The following is a 17,320-nucleotide window of genomic DNA, read 5'->3' on the forward strand; positions in this document are numbered from 1 at the left end:
CTAGTATAAAGATCAGGCACTGTTATATCCGTAAATGGGCTTTCCTTCACGTTAATTACATCTTGGGTGTAGTTAAAGTATGGAATTACGCTAAGAATTTTTGTCGAGCATTGACATACAATCGAGAACTCAATTTGCCTCATGCCATCCATATTGATATTTATTATGATTGTTACGTCATAAATGTGACAAATATGCATATGTTAATTGTTTTATACATTTTGGTACTTACTCCGGACAATACGGGCTTCGTAATGGCTTTAAACGTTAAAAATGTGTTGCGGATCTTCAGATCCAACCGGTTTCAAGACTGTTATCCTATTTGGCCAATAAATAAGTTGGAATTTCGAAGACATTTTTCGGACAAGTCGTCACAAAACAAGGAAAAACGTACGGTTACTTTGGTTCCAGGAGATGGTGTTGGACCGGAGCTAATGGCTTCCGTTAAAGAAGTTTTCAAATCTGCTTCCATACCAGTAGAATTCGAAGAGTTCTGGGTGAGTGAAATACAGGGTCGGGCAACAAACGTGCAGGTGGAAAAGTTGACAAATTCAGTCATTAAAAACAGAGTAGCATTGATTGGTGACATATCATCGCGCTTGAGTGCAACTGATGGGGAATTAGCATCCACCAAATTTGTCATCAGGAGGCGTCTTGATCTATTCGCCAATGTCGTGAGAGTTAAAAGTTTCAAAGAATATAAAACTCGCCATAATAATCTAGATTTCGTTATCATTAGAGAGCAAACCGAAGGTGAATATACGGCATTGGAACATGAAAGCGTACCCGGCGTTGTTGAATGCTTGAAGATTATTACAAAGGCAAAATCTGAGCGTGTTGCCAAATTTGCATTCGAATATGCAAAAAAACATGGACGCAAAAAGGTTACGGCTGTCCACAAGGCGAATATAATGAAACTTGGAGACGGAATGTTTCTGGAGTCATGTCGCGGAATAGCAAAAAATTATCCTGATATACAATTTGAGTCAATGATTGTGGACAACACTTGTATGCAATTGGTTTCAAACCCGAACCAATTTGACGTTATGGTCATGCCGAATTTGTACGGAAACATAATCGACAATTTGGCAGCTGGACTTGTCGGCGGTGCAGGAGTCGTTCCCGGTGAGAGCCACAGTCCGGAATGTGTGGTATTTGAAACCGGTGCTCGTCATCCGTTTGCTCAGGCCGTTGGGCGTAACATCGCAAACCCGACAGCCATGCTTTTGTCTTCCGCTCATATGCTGCAGCACTTGAATTTGACACAATATGCAAAACTGATTTCCGGTGCAGTAAACAAGGTTATCAATGGAAGCAACGTTAGGACAACTGATCTTGGAGGATATGCCACAACTACTGAGTTCACACAAGCTGTTATTGATGAAATGCAAAAATAAAAATGCGAATTTTTGAGCTATATATAGGTTTCTGCGTAATTTGATATTTATTTATTTACAAAAAAATATAATAATAATTGAAACAAAAATATGCTGTGTGTTTACTATGGTAAACTACGCGTAACTACGGCGGCAGTCTTCGTCAGTATATTCTCAAGTGTGACACCACTGCTTCGCTGTATCGAGGGCATCTCAAAACCGCACAAGAGAATAATGAAACGGGGTGCTTGGTGATATTCACTCTCCCTACGAATGCGCTTTTCAGTAGAGTTTGTACCAAATAATGTACTCACTCTGCGAGAATTGATGGTGATTTTCGCGTATGTTCAATCTGAGCTTATCCGGACAGGTGTACAATATAGAAAAACAGCGGTAATATAATTATTGTATATATATATAATTATTGATAACGGAGAATGTTATAAATTTTATTGATATTATCATAATACTGAGGAGTGATTCGTTAAACCAGAAACACCAATTCGGGCTATGAAACAAATTCAATATTTTGAAGGAATGCGTAACTTCGCAAGCTTGGTAAAACATGCTATATACCAGGATATACAGATTAAGAACGTTTCATCTGTTTTTCAGTCATTTAACACGACGCTTTTTGTTATATCCGAAGTCCCAATTCATGATCTTAAACAGAATTTTCAGATAATTCCCAATTAACCCATCTGGAGTCTTTTCAATACTTTATAGAGACAAATATATTGTTCAACGACATAATATTTGAATATAATAAACTGCAACAATATTCAACAAAGAAACATAATAGATATTAAGTTTTTTTAACGATTGTTTTGTTTGCAATGGAATAAATAAAAATAAAGCCAAAAATATATAAGGTAGCAGACAAGAACCTTAAATTCAATTGTGTCTGTTTTGAATCTTAAAAAAGAAAATGAGGATATAAACGAGGATAAAAAATTTTACTTTTCTTGCAAATAATTTTTTAACTGTGAATCTATTGTAAAAGTGTCGGGGTTTTCATTAGATCTCCGAATTCCCAATAATTCGCGTTTAATAGTGAGTTTGCCTGCAACTCTGGTCAAAATTAACTTTTATCTTGTTAGTCGCTAGTTGTCAATGATTTGCATAAATAAAAATAAAATTGATTTCCGAATGTCAAACTAAAAATCTTCATGTAATATATCACAAAGTCAATAAATAATATATGAAGAAAGAAATGCAAATGTGTTCCACAGTATAACGAAACAAAACAATAATATATAAATAAATAGCGTGATGCAAGTTATTGAGATGGGCAAATATTATGCGATAGTTATTTGTTCTGGGTTCCTAGTACATTCCACTTTCGTCCATTAACATTGCTTCTCTGCGGGGATGCGATCGTCTGTATTCTCGCAAAACTGGAATGGCATCTCGGTCGTCAGAATAATCTGGATAACCCGGCGCTTCGTGAAGCTTTTTCATCAATCCTCCGATCAGAGCTTCAAACATACTGTCACTTGCGGGCGTCATTGTTTCGGATGGCTTCTTCTCTGACAACGCACATTCGTGGTGATAAGTGCAACCGTCTGAAAACAAATATTGACGTTTATTATGAGTTTTAAAACATAAATTTGAATTCTGATGAACGGAGTACATCACAGTATAATTAAGGTAGCATTGAATACTATAAAAAATTCAGGTCATTAAGATTCACACGGTTATATATATACATATATATGCCCAAGTCACGCGAATCTGAGATCACACTTCAATATTTTAAGTATCTGATTCCAATGAATAAATCATTATTTCCCAATCCTCGAGATAATCTCGATACATCAGCGTTAAGCTGGACTTATAGGACCACTTTGGCGGCTTCCAGGCATATTTAGAAAACGATGACTGTTTTAAATGAACGGCGGCTTTCGTCCTTCATTCATTATGAATAAGGAACGGAAACGCGGTTCAAAATGATTTTATCGCTGTCAAAGTTGAGGTTGCTGTTTTCACTTGACCAAAAGCGATATAAACCCATTTTCCCGTGGTCGGAAGTGAGGGAGGGGATTAAAATGATCAAATGAAGACAAGAAACGATATCAACACTTTTTCGAATATACAAATCCTAATAGTCTACATAGAATAATATAGAAAATCTTACCAGCATTACAACACAATCCGTCAGCGGCGCACACTCCCATTGATTGTACGTTTCCCTTTTCTCTGTCTTTTCTCATGCACGTCGGACCTGCCGAGGCGCATTCGACGGGAATTCGGGATTCGTACCGGCATGGCTCCGTTATCTCGTTTTCCCCAATGACGCAACCGAGGGCTGGCGTGCAGCACATCCGGGAGCTGAAGCACTGGCCTGTCCCTCGTAAGCCGCAAGGTGGACACTGAAATAAATAAATAACACATTGATTAGACCACTAAAAATTATAGGAAAGTCATAGTCATAACGTAAAATCAGTCAAAAATTAGGAAAATAGCATTCCCCACCAAAATATTGCCATATAGCCATATTTATATGATTTACACTTCGATATTGTTACTCTTGTTCAGCGCGTGAAGTGCATTTGCGTAGTTGAGATTTGTGGCAAGCTACTGGAGTAAAATTTCAAAACGAATAGATTAATACGGATCTGTTTTATCTAAACGTCATGTTCCAAAAACGTTGGCAAAGTACATCTTCTTATCTATATATCGCGCTCTGGTATTTGCGTATTACTGCTGTAAATTGATTCATAAAGTTGGTCTTATTTGGATACGATTATTGAACGCATCGAAATTTTTATTCAATGTTCTGGAGTTTCGTCTGAAAAAATTTTGGTCAATATCCGTCAGAGTATATTTGCGTCATTTTCGATTTGAATTTTTGTCCGATTTTGATTCGAAGTCCGATTAAATGTCTAGACCGGTATAGCCGGTTTGGGTAGAAAGCAGATTAAATCATTGGATATCGCTCAAAACATTCTAGATGAGTCAGAGACCTATCGAAAGACTGTGCCCAATATCGATCATCATGGTATAAGTAATAATAACAGCAAAATCTTCACGTTTTGCATAGTTTCGGCACAATATTCGTATTTATTTGGCAGAAAAAAATTGTAATGTAAAATAGCAATGAAGGCATTTTACATGCTAACTATTCGATAAACACCAATATACGTTTTATTTACTTTTCACAACTTGGAGAACTTAGCAACTCTCACCACTGTGTTAAAATTGGCTGATGGCCAAACTAATATTATTTGCAATCATGAAGATTATACCGGCTAATCTGACAAGTTGCGTAGTTTCGGTGGATATTCATGATTAATATGTATAATAAGTATTGATCTTTTATAGGGTGTATAACAAGTTTACGTGGTACTTTTGATTTTGAATATCTCTACAGTATTCACCAAATTGCAGATTAGTTAAATATAGATTTTTGGGGATTACTAACCACCATTGGTCAACGCATATTTCAACATGCAATCGCAGCACTTCGTTGGCATCAAGTCGACATTGTGCAACCTCACACTACCCGCTATTTGTCTTAAATATAAGAAGATCAGAGCGGCCTCATTTGAATGCTTTGGTGGTTTATAGAACAATAAATAAAAACGCGAGAACATTCATTCTTAACATGATAATCATGTTCAACAGAATGTTAAGAATTCACAACGTTAGGGAGTCGTTCCTCGTAAGCCTGAGGTGCATTTGTATCAAACTGCGATCGAGTCGCACTTTCAATTTTTAAGCTCATTTTATTGCATCAAGAAAAGTATACTGAGCAAATCGATGACGAAGCTGTGAGATTTTCCAATCACAGACGGGCGATTCGGAGTTGGAAACGACCTGATTTCCGAGTTCATATTATTATGAACAAAGACAAAAACTCACGACAATACCAATTATTAGCATATTAGCTCAGAGTTACAGAGACTTATCACCACAAACTTAACGAACCTCTTCAATGACATTAGTATTTAAAACACTTAACGTTAGATTAACATGCTGATTTATTATAATTGACGTTCTAAGGCTAAGCAAAATGAATCGAATTTGAGGCAAATGGTCATCTTTCATGTTTTTGATTAATTTTAGTCTTACAAAAAAAAATCAATCCATCGACCGTAATGAAAAACTTTTAATCTGATTATGTTGAGTAAATTATGTTGTTATAACTTTATTTTACAACAAATAATTCGAGACATACCACGAAAAACATGCATGAAATTTTGACCTCATTTATTTCATAGCCTGGTACCTCTAATTCGATGTGACAACACTCGTCGTTACGCACGTTCCTTTCACGGATCGTGTAAGTGATTTCCAACGTAGCCAGTAACGTAAAGATTTGGGTTTTGATGGTTATCAGAATATTTTATCGCATACATTTATGAGTCAATCGAGACGTGCCGCCCACCCCAAAACTCAAATGGTACCAACCACTTCGCGTTACTAATTATTTCATTAATGGAATACTACTGATATAATGTTGATGTTTTTAGCGAAAAAAGAAGAATAAACTCTCGTGAACTAATTTTTCAAACTTAACCCCCAAAATCAACAAAAATTCAATTGAAAATTATATCTTGTCGCTCTTCAAAGTTACCAAAAAGTTTTAGCAGTATTTTTTTCATTACTGTATATAATTGCAGCTTTGAGAGAATTCTTAAAATTCATGTTGAGAGGGGTTTGTTCTACTTTGAAAAATCCTCATGGAATACTGACAAATACAATACGAAGTACGAAAACAAATAGTTCGAAAACGTCCTCTTAATGAACTCCGACATTTACCCCAGTGTCATCATTGACTAGTTAATCAATACGAATATGCAAAAATTTAAAATAGCATTCACTTTATTGGTGAGAGATTTCACTCTTTCCGCAACAATATACTGAAAATGATATATGGAATAATTCAAAAATTAAGGTAGTTATCCGCTAACGTGTTTAATAATTTTTTGTACATATATATTTCATTTATTGTTCGTAGTTACGCCAATCAAAATGGGATTAAACTTATCTATTACCATCTGCGCGTCGGGAACTATACTTGATTTAATTTAAAGTTTGTTGTCTTGTTTTTGCGATAAACTGAGGTGATTAAATACCTGCACTAATTCTTATCATAGAATTCATTACTAAAATTGGAAACGAATTGTCTTTTTCATGTACAAATGAGACAAGAGAATTTGATTATCATCGATATTTTATGTGCTAAGGACGGGACACGACGATAATGTCGTTTTGTTTATTTTCCATTTTTCACATGCGTGTCTATCGCAAATCTGATTGTTATGATCGGCTATGTTGATTGACAGATCGCTTTATTCGAAATATTAGACAAATTAACAGAATGTCAGTGGAAAGTTCTGTTCGTGCTTATGTAAAGAAGGTTGCACAAGACGAAAAGTTCGCGACGATGTTGCATATGCTAAATGAGTTGAGACTAAATGTTTATTCTTCTTGAAAACGAGGGGTAGTCGTTCTGCGGTTTTTCGAGTATGTTTAGTCTACTGGATTAAAAAAAATCGATTATTTTTTGAGAAAAATTTTCACGGCTAAAAAAGTTTAGAAAAATGGGGAAAGTGAAACATGTTAGTTTTTCATGCAGAAAAGAATATAAATTGACAAACGAACAAACACAAAACATCGACTTACGAAGTGTCCTCACCTTTCGGATCGGAGGACCAGAACGTGTTTGCTTATCTCGTGTGGGTTCGCGCTTTCCAGAATTCCAGAAAACTGAGTTTGGACAGTCTGTTATGTAACAACTTTCAACGCTGACGTAACTGATAATGACGACAAAAATAATTAAAAGATTCAGTCTTTCGGAGTACGATGATGTCATTTTTCTTGTTGTCGTAGAATGATCCCGTAAATGCGGTTTGCTTGTAACAGTTTGATTGATTTTATTGCACAAATAACGTTTCACAGAATAAATTAACTACACCTGCTGTTTGAAAGAACAAAAAATAGATTAGAAGTTGACTAATCGACTCTCTCCTCTTAAAGTAAATGGATTATCCAAACTTGACATAAAGTAATAGATAAAATAATCATGTCGAATTTTGCGTTAATACTCTTACATTTTAGTTCTATTTTGTTCTTGTTGACCTTTTAGCACGCAATTGCTGATCAAAAGTGTTTCCCCCAAATCCCTTTCATCATTCCTCGAAGACGGGCGTATTAATATCGAGTAGCCCCGAAACACGAAACCAAAAAACCGCTTTTCGGTTTCTTTATTCATTCATTGTTTAAACAATAAGTACGGGTAACTGACAATGATTCTGCATCATACTCCACAACCTCGCCGTCATGGTGTTGGAAATTTGGGAGGAAATTGTTAGTTTCGGGTCCAGTATATAATTACACTCGACGGCAAATAATAAAGACTGCAAATTGCATTGAATTGCTTTCTTCTCAAAAGTTGTTTCAGGTGTTTTATCCGATTTCTAATAAAATATTGACAAAGTTTTTAGTCTGAAACGCTAAGACGTTCCATTTAGTTAGATTAATGAACTCTCATGCGACGCTGCTGTCTAACTATCACAAATCGAATGCGTTACTCGAAATTACTGCTCAGTTTATATTAGAGAATTTGAATGAAATCCACCCTTTTGAATTTCTGACGGATCTTATCCGGTTAATTAATAATTCAAGCATAAATGAGTATCTGTTTTGTGGTTGCCTTAGCTGGAAACAGTTGGCCCCGACTCCTCCCTTCCTTCTTGAGCCCGTGCTAAAAAAACATGGCTTTGTTTGTTGTTAGTTTTATTTGATGATAAATAAATAACCATATTGGTTCTAATTGATTCTAAAGCGTATTGGCATCTTATCGCGCCCTGGTCTGGCATCTTCTAAGATCAACTATTTTAAATACATCGCATCTAAACAATTAGCAAACTCGACGAACATTCTTTTAACACACATTTTAATAAAAAAAAAAAAAAAATTGGAAGTCTTCGCATGTCATATAGACATATTTTAGATATAAAATAATATTGTTGATAATATAATTATTAGATAAAATATATTTACTGATATATTTATTTATTAAAAATGTTTATTCTTTTATATTTAAAACAGCTCTTGTTGATGATCTCAAACAAATATTACACTATTTTGTAAAAGATTTGATATTCGAGGTTTGTATCGTAAAAACTTCCGGAACGAAATGAGGCCCATAGGGACTACCGAGAAACATATATTATTCATTAATTGAGACTACTGAGTTATCCACCAAATGAATTAAAAGTACAGTTTAAATGGAATAGTACTAAAATAATCTGAAACGCCGAACCGGATTTAAAATTTAGCACGACCTTTTTAAGTTATATGCATTAGTCATTAAGAAGCGATTTTCCGCAGGTTTAATCTCAAACGCAGACTAATTCACAAATCACAAATAATGGCAACATAATATAAAAGTCATAACGATTTAGAAGTGTTAACGAGAATTCCTATAAAGGTCATTTATGAATCTTCATATGCGCCATATACCACTTACAGACCGATTACAAAGTTTTGACTACACAAAACTCCCCATGAGTAAGATGATCGATAAGTACTTAACAAACTCGACAAAGCTTAAAAACCATTCAAGTCGATGACTAGGAATCAATTTCATTTAAAACAACCACAGTTAAATGGACGTCCGGTTTGTAGTGCGCTGACTCAATAACTTTGGAATGTTAGACGCTACCGGTAATATGCGCAACTCGTAAATTCCTATAACAGTGGATGTGATCATCCACATTTACATAAGTTCGTCGTATGAGAAACCACCGCCAATAGTTTCCAATTAATTTCTACTTATTTAAATACAAAACATTCACAATCCGATTTAAAACTTTAGCCACGAGATAATTCGAAAAAATGAATGCGAAATAGATGCAATGCCGATTCTACCTTCTAAATCTAACAAACTGAACGTTTATCATTATCATATTTGTAATTTAAGATTTGTTTTGCGTCCCCTGTATTTAACTAACTTCTGACTTTTAAGTAATATTCTACGGCACACGTTGTATCCATACTGCCCACAAACAGTGAATTCATCATATGAAACACTAACGGATGATGCAGGTATATATATATCCGTGAATTTTTCTGATTTTTTTCTAATTATTCTTTTTCTTTAAACATGGACTTTTTCTAGCAATATATCACAATCCAGCTAATGAAGCGGACGCCTATCTTCGATATAAATACACTGGGAAAATAGAAATAAACAGAAAATTCATCAAGTAAAATAAATGATAAATCATACTGCTTCTCACTAATCCGTACTATCCGGAAAGCAGAAAACGCCATTTTTAAATTATGACGATCAGTTTCACCTTAAGTTTATGGCATACAGTTTCACACCAAAGCCGGAGAAATTCGTCTGGGACTTCCTCCTTAATTCCAAATCAAGAAAAATATTTAGACTTCACGTTGAAGTGAGAACGCACAAAAAAGAACAAAATTGAAAAGTGTTTAATTTAACGATTTTGTTTCCACCGTATTGTTAGAGGAGGCTGATTGCGAGAGCATCGATGGCTATTTTGGAACACGCGACTTGGACATGACGATAATATAAACTTATGATTTTATTCATTGGGGCAGCATGACAACATGTCCTGTTGAAATGTATTTGCGATGTCGTGAGGATATATAATGTCACGGATATTTCGTACATACGTGGAAACACAAGTAAGCTGTAATGGAACCCTGTTTTGTTCATAAAAGATATAGAAAGGTTGGATATAGGTCACTCACGTCGTAATGAGATAAGCTTTTACGTCACAATACATCTCCGACGTATCTTCGTCGACATGGCGTAATATAAGGAAAATGCAAGTCATTTATAGGATGAGATTCATTTCTCCATATATAACGTGGCGGAAATAGAACGGCAATACTGATTTGGGTCGCGAAATCTTTTGAATAGTTTGTGCCTCGTACGTGGCAATGTAAAAATAAATATAGTCGTATTCAAAAATAGTATATTGAATACTGTTTTGCAAACACTCCATTAGATCTCAACATTAGAGTATCTTGACTGTACTGTTCTATATATATATATTTGTACAATATACTGTATGGATATGGTCGAAAGTATAAACGCAATCACTACGTAATATTCTAAATTCCCAGTGACTAACAATACTGCTAAGGGATAGTGTTGTTTACGTAGGAAGTAATAATTCTGAATATATCCTATGATATGTATTGAAATAAAATGATTTTAATTCGCATAAATATACATTTCTGTCGACGTCATTTATACTTTCCTATATTTCAACAAGACGCTAATATCTTTCCACCTTGTCATTGCATGAAAATAACTAGGCTTATTTTGATTTTGTTCAGTTTCGGGTTTATATTTTCAACTTTTGAGTCCAACTTTCTAAACTTTTTTCTGTTTCCGGATCTTGCTATACGCTCAACTCCTTTTTCTAAACAGGTACAAATGCTAATAATAAGAAATGAACACTTTGAGCACCTAAAATATTCCCAGTACATCCCCGTTTTCTTCAGCACCAAGTAAACTCGACCGTTTCGTTAAAGTGTAACAGTATCCATAATGGTGATGCGAACATGTGTGACGTGGTGAATACCACCATTTTGTTTTATTATAACGTTGCATCATATATGCGTGCCTATTGTCGGTAGTCATGATGGAATGTTGCGAAATTACTGAAGAAATGACGTCACGAGGTAAGGAATGTTGATCATTGACAAATGCAAATATATCCGTCTGTAACGAGACAATGGATTTCCTCTACCGAAGGGCGTGAACCCGTTTAAAAGAAAGTTTAACCTCACTCGTATAGGTAGTACGTTACTTTCACTAATATTAGATGGGTGGCACCCCATTGTTTGTTCGATTAAATAGTATCAAGATCTGAGAAGAAGGGGTGTGTGTCGTTAACGTGACATGCCTAACATATATTATATTTTTACCCAGAGAAATATTGATAACGGAAACCATGAAATCGTTGCCAAATGGATCGACTATGTTGTTTTAGTGGTCTTAATTGTACCGCAATAGATTTCCAGTATGATTAAGCGATCCGTACAAGGAGCGATAATAGATTGACATGTATACATTCCATTCTCTGCCACGTGCCACATACTTATTATCTTTGGTTACGGGGCCGAAAAGGTCATCAGTACTTGTCACGTTAAGTCTTCTCCATCAGGAGTAATTTCAAGTGGAAATTGACTCAAAAAACATGATTGGATAACAAGATTTATCCAACTAAATCAACCATCTGAATGCGATATTGTGAAAGTCGGCCATCTGTGAGTAATAAAAAATTTAGGTTTCGTTTTGAGACATTTCTAAACAATTTAAAATATGTCAAATATTTGACAAATGATTACTTCGCTCTGGTGAAAAAAAGCCCATTCTCGGCCGTGTAATTTTCCATTTCGAAAGATTTATGCTTTCATATCGTTTAAAAAAATTGAAATAGATTTATTTTTTTTTATTTTTAACTTATAGCAAAAATAAAAATTATGGCTATTTCCCGAAACTCGATTGGGAAATTATGGAGTTTGTTTCATAACAGTTATAGCCCCATATGCAAGAGGATAATATTCTCATATATTAGTTTTGTTTCGCTGACGTCCGCCTAATAATGTATCTATTTAATGTAATAACTGCATTGTTTCGTTGACGTCCGCGTACTGGCATTTCTTTCATTTTCATTGAAAGGAATACAAGAGAGACCGAGGTGCCGATCTCTCCCGTTTGTGACTCACAAATATATTAATAATGAACAATATATGTTCCCAGCTAAATTGCCACCAATTTTATTGTCTCAATATAAAAACAAAAAACAACAATTTACCCCATAGGAATACAAAATGCAAATAAAATATTCATCATGTTTTATTTTTGAAGCATACCTTTTATATAGCACTGCATGCTCATATAGGCAAAAGGGATTTATTCCGTTTTAAATTCTGTCAAACGCACCTAACTGTATCCAAATCGTAATTATCTGTCAATTATACGTCTAATAAACATTTGCGCTGAAACATGATTTTTTACCCTACGGTATTTTTGACAGGTGGCGTTGATCAAATTGCGTTAAAGGAACCCAATTAGGTATGTTTCATTTTATTGTGTTCACTGAGCATGATATTTGTATGTTTAACTCTACATCGTAATCATTTTGTGTTTTTAGAATCTATTTTGTTTAAAAATATTCAAACATCGGGATCTTCAAACAGTTCGTGATTTAACAGATGGTCACTGATCATTGTAAGCAGATTGCCGATCGATTAAATAAACATTTATTCATCGTCTTCGACAATGGTCATGGGATATTATGTTCGAATTGTTTCAGTACTGCTGTAAGTCAGTGTCCAGGCAGCCAACCATACAAACCATCAGAGTATTTCTGACGAATTTAGTCAAGTGACAAAACTGATAAACCTGATACATCGGTTGGACAACAATTATCATTACATTTCATTATTATTTGACCTGTGTATTGATTACTGATTTCATACTCTTGTCTTTGCTTGTCGCCAGTAAACATCTAATATGTGCGAGTAGAGAAACTAAAAAATAAGCTGAAAAAAATACACGAAAACTACATGTTCAGTTTCGCACCTTCGCCTGGGAAAAGGGAACGCTCAATTTTTGCAGTGTGGCAATTAAATTATTTCATCGGATGGATTGGACGGCAAACCATGCTCATTTACAGGTATCTCTTGCATCTGACATATTAACCCCAACCAGGACGGGCAATATTTAGAGCGGTTTGTCGTAGGATAATCATGATAAATGGATGGTTGCGAGCTTCTGGGTATACAATTTACATTTTCTATCAATCCGGAATGATTAACCCTTTTATTGAACTATATTTAGATGTGAACTTTATTGAAGTGTAGTAACGTAGTTTCTATTTCTCTATTAGCAAAATATGTGCAAAATCGACTTGTGAATTTTAGTATATAGCATGTACATTATTGTAGAATTTTAAGTTATCAGGCTAAAAGCAAGAGCCCCTATAAAAGAACCCAATACGATTGTGGTTCAGTTTAAATAAAAACTTAGTTATTCTATAGAATATGACGATTTTATAGGAGCTTAAAGATGTTCTTGCGTTACTACACGGAGAAATTGCACTCCAATAGACAGGGATGATCGAAATCTTTTTTCGTCGCTGCATTATAATGTGCATTAAAGCGTGCATGTTATCTCGATTAAACTGGCAGCTAGCTTCCGCGTGGAGAGAGAGGGGGTGGAAGGAGGGTGTTTATTATGAGCGGCCGCTTCCTTTGGTTGGTACATGGGTGATTTATATCAGGACCAAGCAATATCGGATACATTTATATCGAAGAAGCTCAATTTTTACTTCACTTTATAGACCAAAATGGAGGATACAACTACAACCCAATCATTTGAATATCGTAATGTTTTCTGGGAGACATTGAGTCATGCTCCACTTTTTTAACATGTTATTATGACGTCACAGTTTAAATTTATATTTCATTTCTTGCATCCGCGCTCCACAAAATATAACTCTCGAATCGAAATAATAAAAATATATTGATTGTACTTTGGTACACTCTACTCGTAGGGCTATTTATAGAATTTTAAAAAACAAAGGTTTTTTGGTCCGGAAGCTTAGAGAATAAACATCAAAACGTCTACAATTTAAATTCCATTTATATGGAATACCTAATGATAATAAACGAGTGCGGTTTACATGCATTAGTATATTGAAATTAAGGTATTTGACATTGGGTAGTACTACGAGTATAAGCAATGAACGAAATAGATACTGATGAAATCATGACTTAGCTGATATTTTTGGATAAAAGAAACGGAAAATCCAACTCTTATTTTTATCGAATTCCCCATCACACATTATATTCAAATCGGACAAATATAGGGATAAAACGTTTTTCACCTTTCTTCAGGGAAAATGTCAAACTGTTTATAAATTGATCCCACGCTGGAAAAATACTGTATTTACTAGAAATATTTCATTGTGACGTAAACCCACGAATTCAAATTTCTTTGACGTCAAACCTTTTTAAAATTAGGTTGTTATGTTACCCTCTGCAGTTCGTGGCTACTCAAAAACTTGCATATATATTTACAACGACGATTTTAATTATTTCTGTAGTAGCTTGTTCAATTGTGTTCAAGCAAGAATAATTCATAGCGTCTTGCACAATAATTAGTATTTACCTGAAGCTGACAGCGTTATTCTGCAGCACGTATTTTCCAACTACAAATACCCTCAGGACACCAGGTCTTAATTATCAGAGATTTTAGAGTTATTTCAATAATAAAAATAATAATAAAAACAATAATAAAAATGGAATTAAAATTAAAAAAAAACATGAGGGAATTCAATCTTTTCCAACAATTGCTGTAGATAATATCTACTTGAAAAAGCTGAAAGGGGTAAACTGGAAAAATATATGCCATATCGGCTAACATTTACGGGGAATTCTGTTTTGTTCAAATTGTTGTTTCATTGTTTTATTATAGCGCTAGTTTGTTTTAGTGTAAAAAACAACAACAGAGTGATAATCTTATACCCGTTGACAGATATTTTTCAAAAATATAGTAACTTATACCCTTAGCTCGCAAACGTAGCCACATCAATACAGTTTCTTACTTTCCTGCTAATAAGGCAAAGAAATGAACGATTGCGACGGTGAAGTCCCGAGTATATGTTAAACTTTACGATTGAATTGAACTCGCCCGATGAATTTACTACATTTTTATTCGAATTTATAGGTAAAAAATTGAACAATTTTGTCTTCACTTATATTATACAACTTTTGTAATACGAAGATCAAACTCACCCATAAGTAGAACGAGACAAAAATCATCTATACCGGGAAGATTCTTTCCACATCCTTCCTGACCTTCCTTGGCATGCATGCTTTCTATATTCCATAAATTCTAATCATGATTCATCTTTATATCCGACGCTCGGATGCCTGTTTCCCAATAATTCATTAAAAATTCAGCTTTGAAATAAGACGATGTCAGCACGCCAGATTGAGTTGATAGCAAGCCGGTTGGTTATAGAAAACTCTTGCATAGTTCAAGGATAAATCATGCATAAAATTTGTGATTTAAATATGACTCAAACAAAACACAATTCTCATATAATGCAATGGTTGTATCTATAAAAAACACATATTTAGACAGTATATTCAACAAACAATATCAAACATTTATGCGTCCCGAGTCTGCTTCCGAGGGAATACGCAAACAAATATTCCCCTCTGTGTATCATCTCATCAAGGATCACGTTTACCTTTAATATCATTCTAGGCCCTTCGTTCACTTACAGGTATTAAAAAGATAATATGACAACAGAATGCAATAAGAAAAGGAATATATAATATTGGAAAATATGCATTAATAAGAGACTTTGTACATTTTGTAATATTACCATCTTCATATTTTAGTATTCACATATATTTTTGCACAGAAAATGCTAAGAAATAGCACTTACTTTTAGGACTTTGCTTTTATTTTAGCAAATTATTAGTTTTGATTTTTCTTTTAATAAAGGTTGTTATAGTGTTTGAAGGATAATTTCGGTTAATAGGAATTGGAAGTAATGTTTATTATGTATGGAAGTATTCAAACGAGAAGGCATTTCTTCCTATCTCATAAAAATTGTGACTCTTGTATGGTCATTATCTCGTTCTGTTCATGACTCCTTGTTTAATCACAGCAAGGCAATTCTTATTCCCATGGCTCATTCGTATTTACGTAAACTTTACTTCGTTTAGGAACACTGACCAACTCATGTATGAATACGCGGATGACACTCTTTTAGATTAAACATATATTTTTAGATATATTGACGATCTGTTCGAGTTTTTTATTTTTTATATAAGTTGTTGTTTCAAAATATCTGGGCTGATAATCACTTCCCAGAGAAACACTTGGAAAAGCCGCCACTCTGGGCAAATAGCGTTGAAGACTTTATGAGGTGTTAAACATTGTTTCAAACAAATATGTAGACGAGCAGATGGGTAAGGCTGCTGGCAACGAAAGAAACGTGACCGACCATGTATAGATCCAAACTTTCAATTCTGTGACGGCAATATGATCCAAGGTCATCGCGTTTACTAAACCAATACTTGAGTTCTTCCATTTGGCGATTTTATTTTGTAATTGTATACTTTGGTGGTTATTGTTCTATTTAGACTGTGTTTTAGGGTAGACAACAAGGTGTATTTAAAAATTGTGAATCATTGAATTCGTTTTTCCTTTGTATCTTACATACCTATTTTAAAAATATACTCCAAATTATACCCAGAGCTGTCAGACGCATGGAACGAAATATTTGAGTTGATATGAGTTTATCTCTCGTTTTCAGTTGAACATGATCATATCTGTATTGTTCATCAGCTGATTAAGCATTGTCTGTCAAAAATTAATTAATGAGATAAAGATCGAAATGTGAACTATGCTGTAAGAGAGAAAAACAGATCTAAGGCGTTTTGTGACAAACATATTTTCGTTTTCAACGTTATGCTTTGGTTGCCATTTTGTTGCGATTTGCCTTTGTTCAAATAAGATGTTAAATGATACTTCCATATAAGAGTGATGCAAGAGGTGCTTTTTCGCGCGCGCTATTAATGCACAATGCAACTGAAAGAGAAAAACCTATACATGCCTACAACTATACAATGAATGTGAATCGGTTCTAATAAAAATGACATTGATCGACTAAAGATAAATATGTGTAGGTTCATATCACATCTATATTGACGAAAAAAAGTTGCATAATAATGTTTCCGTTCACAAAGGAAAATACAACAACAAGGATGATGCTTATAGATGGATGTGTGAAGAATGTGCTGAATTTGTATCTTTTTCATGTTTTGAATAATAATTCGATATTTTTCAGAACCTAATTGAGCCCGGAGTTACAAAGTCACAAAATTTCTGCAAAAACTGATTTATACCAACTTTGATTTGA

General features: G+C 34.4%; 1 protein-coding gene and 1 pseudogene across 1 annotated transcript; one reads left to right on the forward strand and one right to left on the reverse strand.

The window, feature by feature from the left end:
- The first annotated feature begins 209 nt into the window (after positions 1 to 209).
- Positions 210 to 1,486, forward strand: LOC144432144 (isocitrate dehydrogenase [NAD] subunit beta, mitochondrial pseudogene; annotated as a pseudogene).
- A 378-nt stretch (positions 1,487 to 1,864) lies between these two features.
- Positions 1,865 to 15,262, reverse strand: LOC144432147 (vasopressin-neurophysin 2-copeptin-like). The gene is made up of 4 exons (XM_078120262.1): positions 15,177 to 15,262; positions 7,021 to 7,302; positions 3,514 to 3,748; positions 1,865 to 2,941 (listed from the first exon to the last, which is right to left on the reverse strand). The coding sequence occupies exons 2-4, from the start codon at positions 7,195 to 7,197 to the stop codon at positions 2,703 to 2,705; spliced, it is 651 nt and encodes a 216-aa protein (XP_077976388.1). The 5' UTR covers positions 7,198 to 7,302; positions 15,177 to 15,262; the 3' UTR covers positions 1,865 to 2,702.
- Between the last annotated feature and the right edge of the window lie 2,058 nt (positions 15,263 to 17,320).

This window comes from Styela clava, chromosome 14, assembly GCF_964204865.1.
Source record: "Styela clava chromosome 14, kaStyClav1.hap1.2, whole genome shotgun sequence".
NCBI lineage: Eukaryota > Metazoa > Chordata > Ascidiacea > Stolidobranchia > Styelidae > Styela > Styela clava.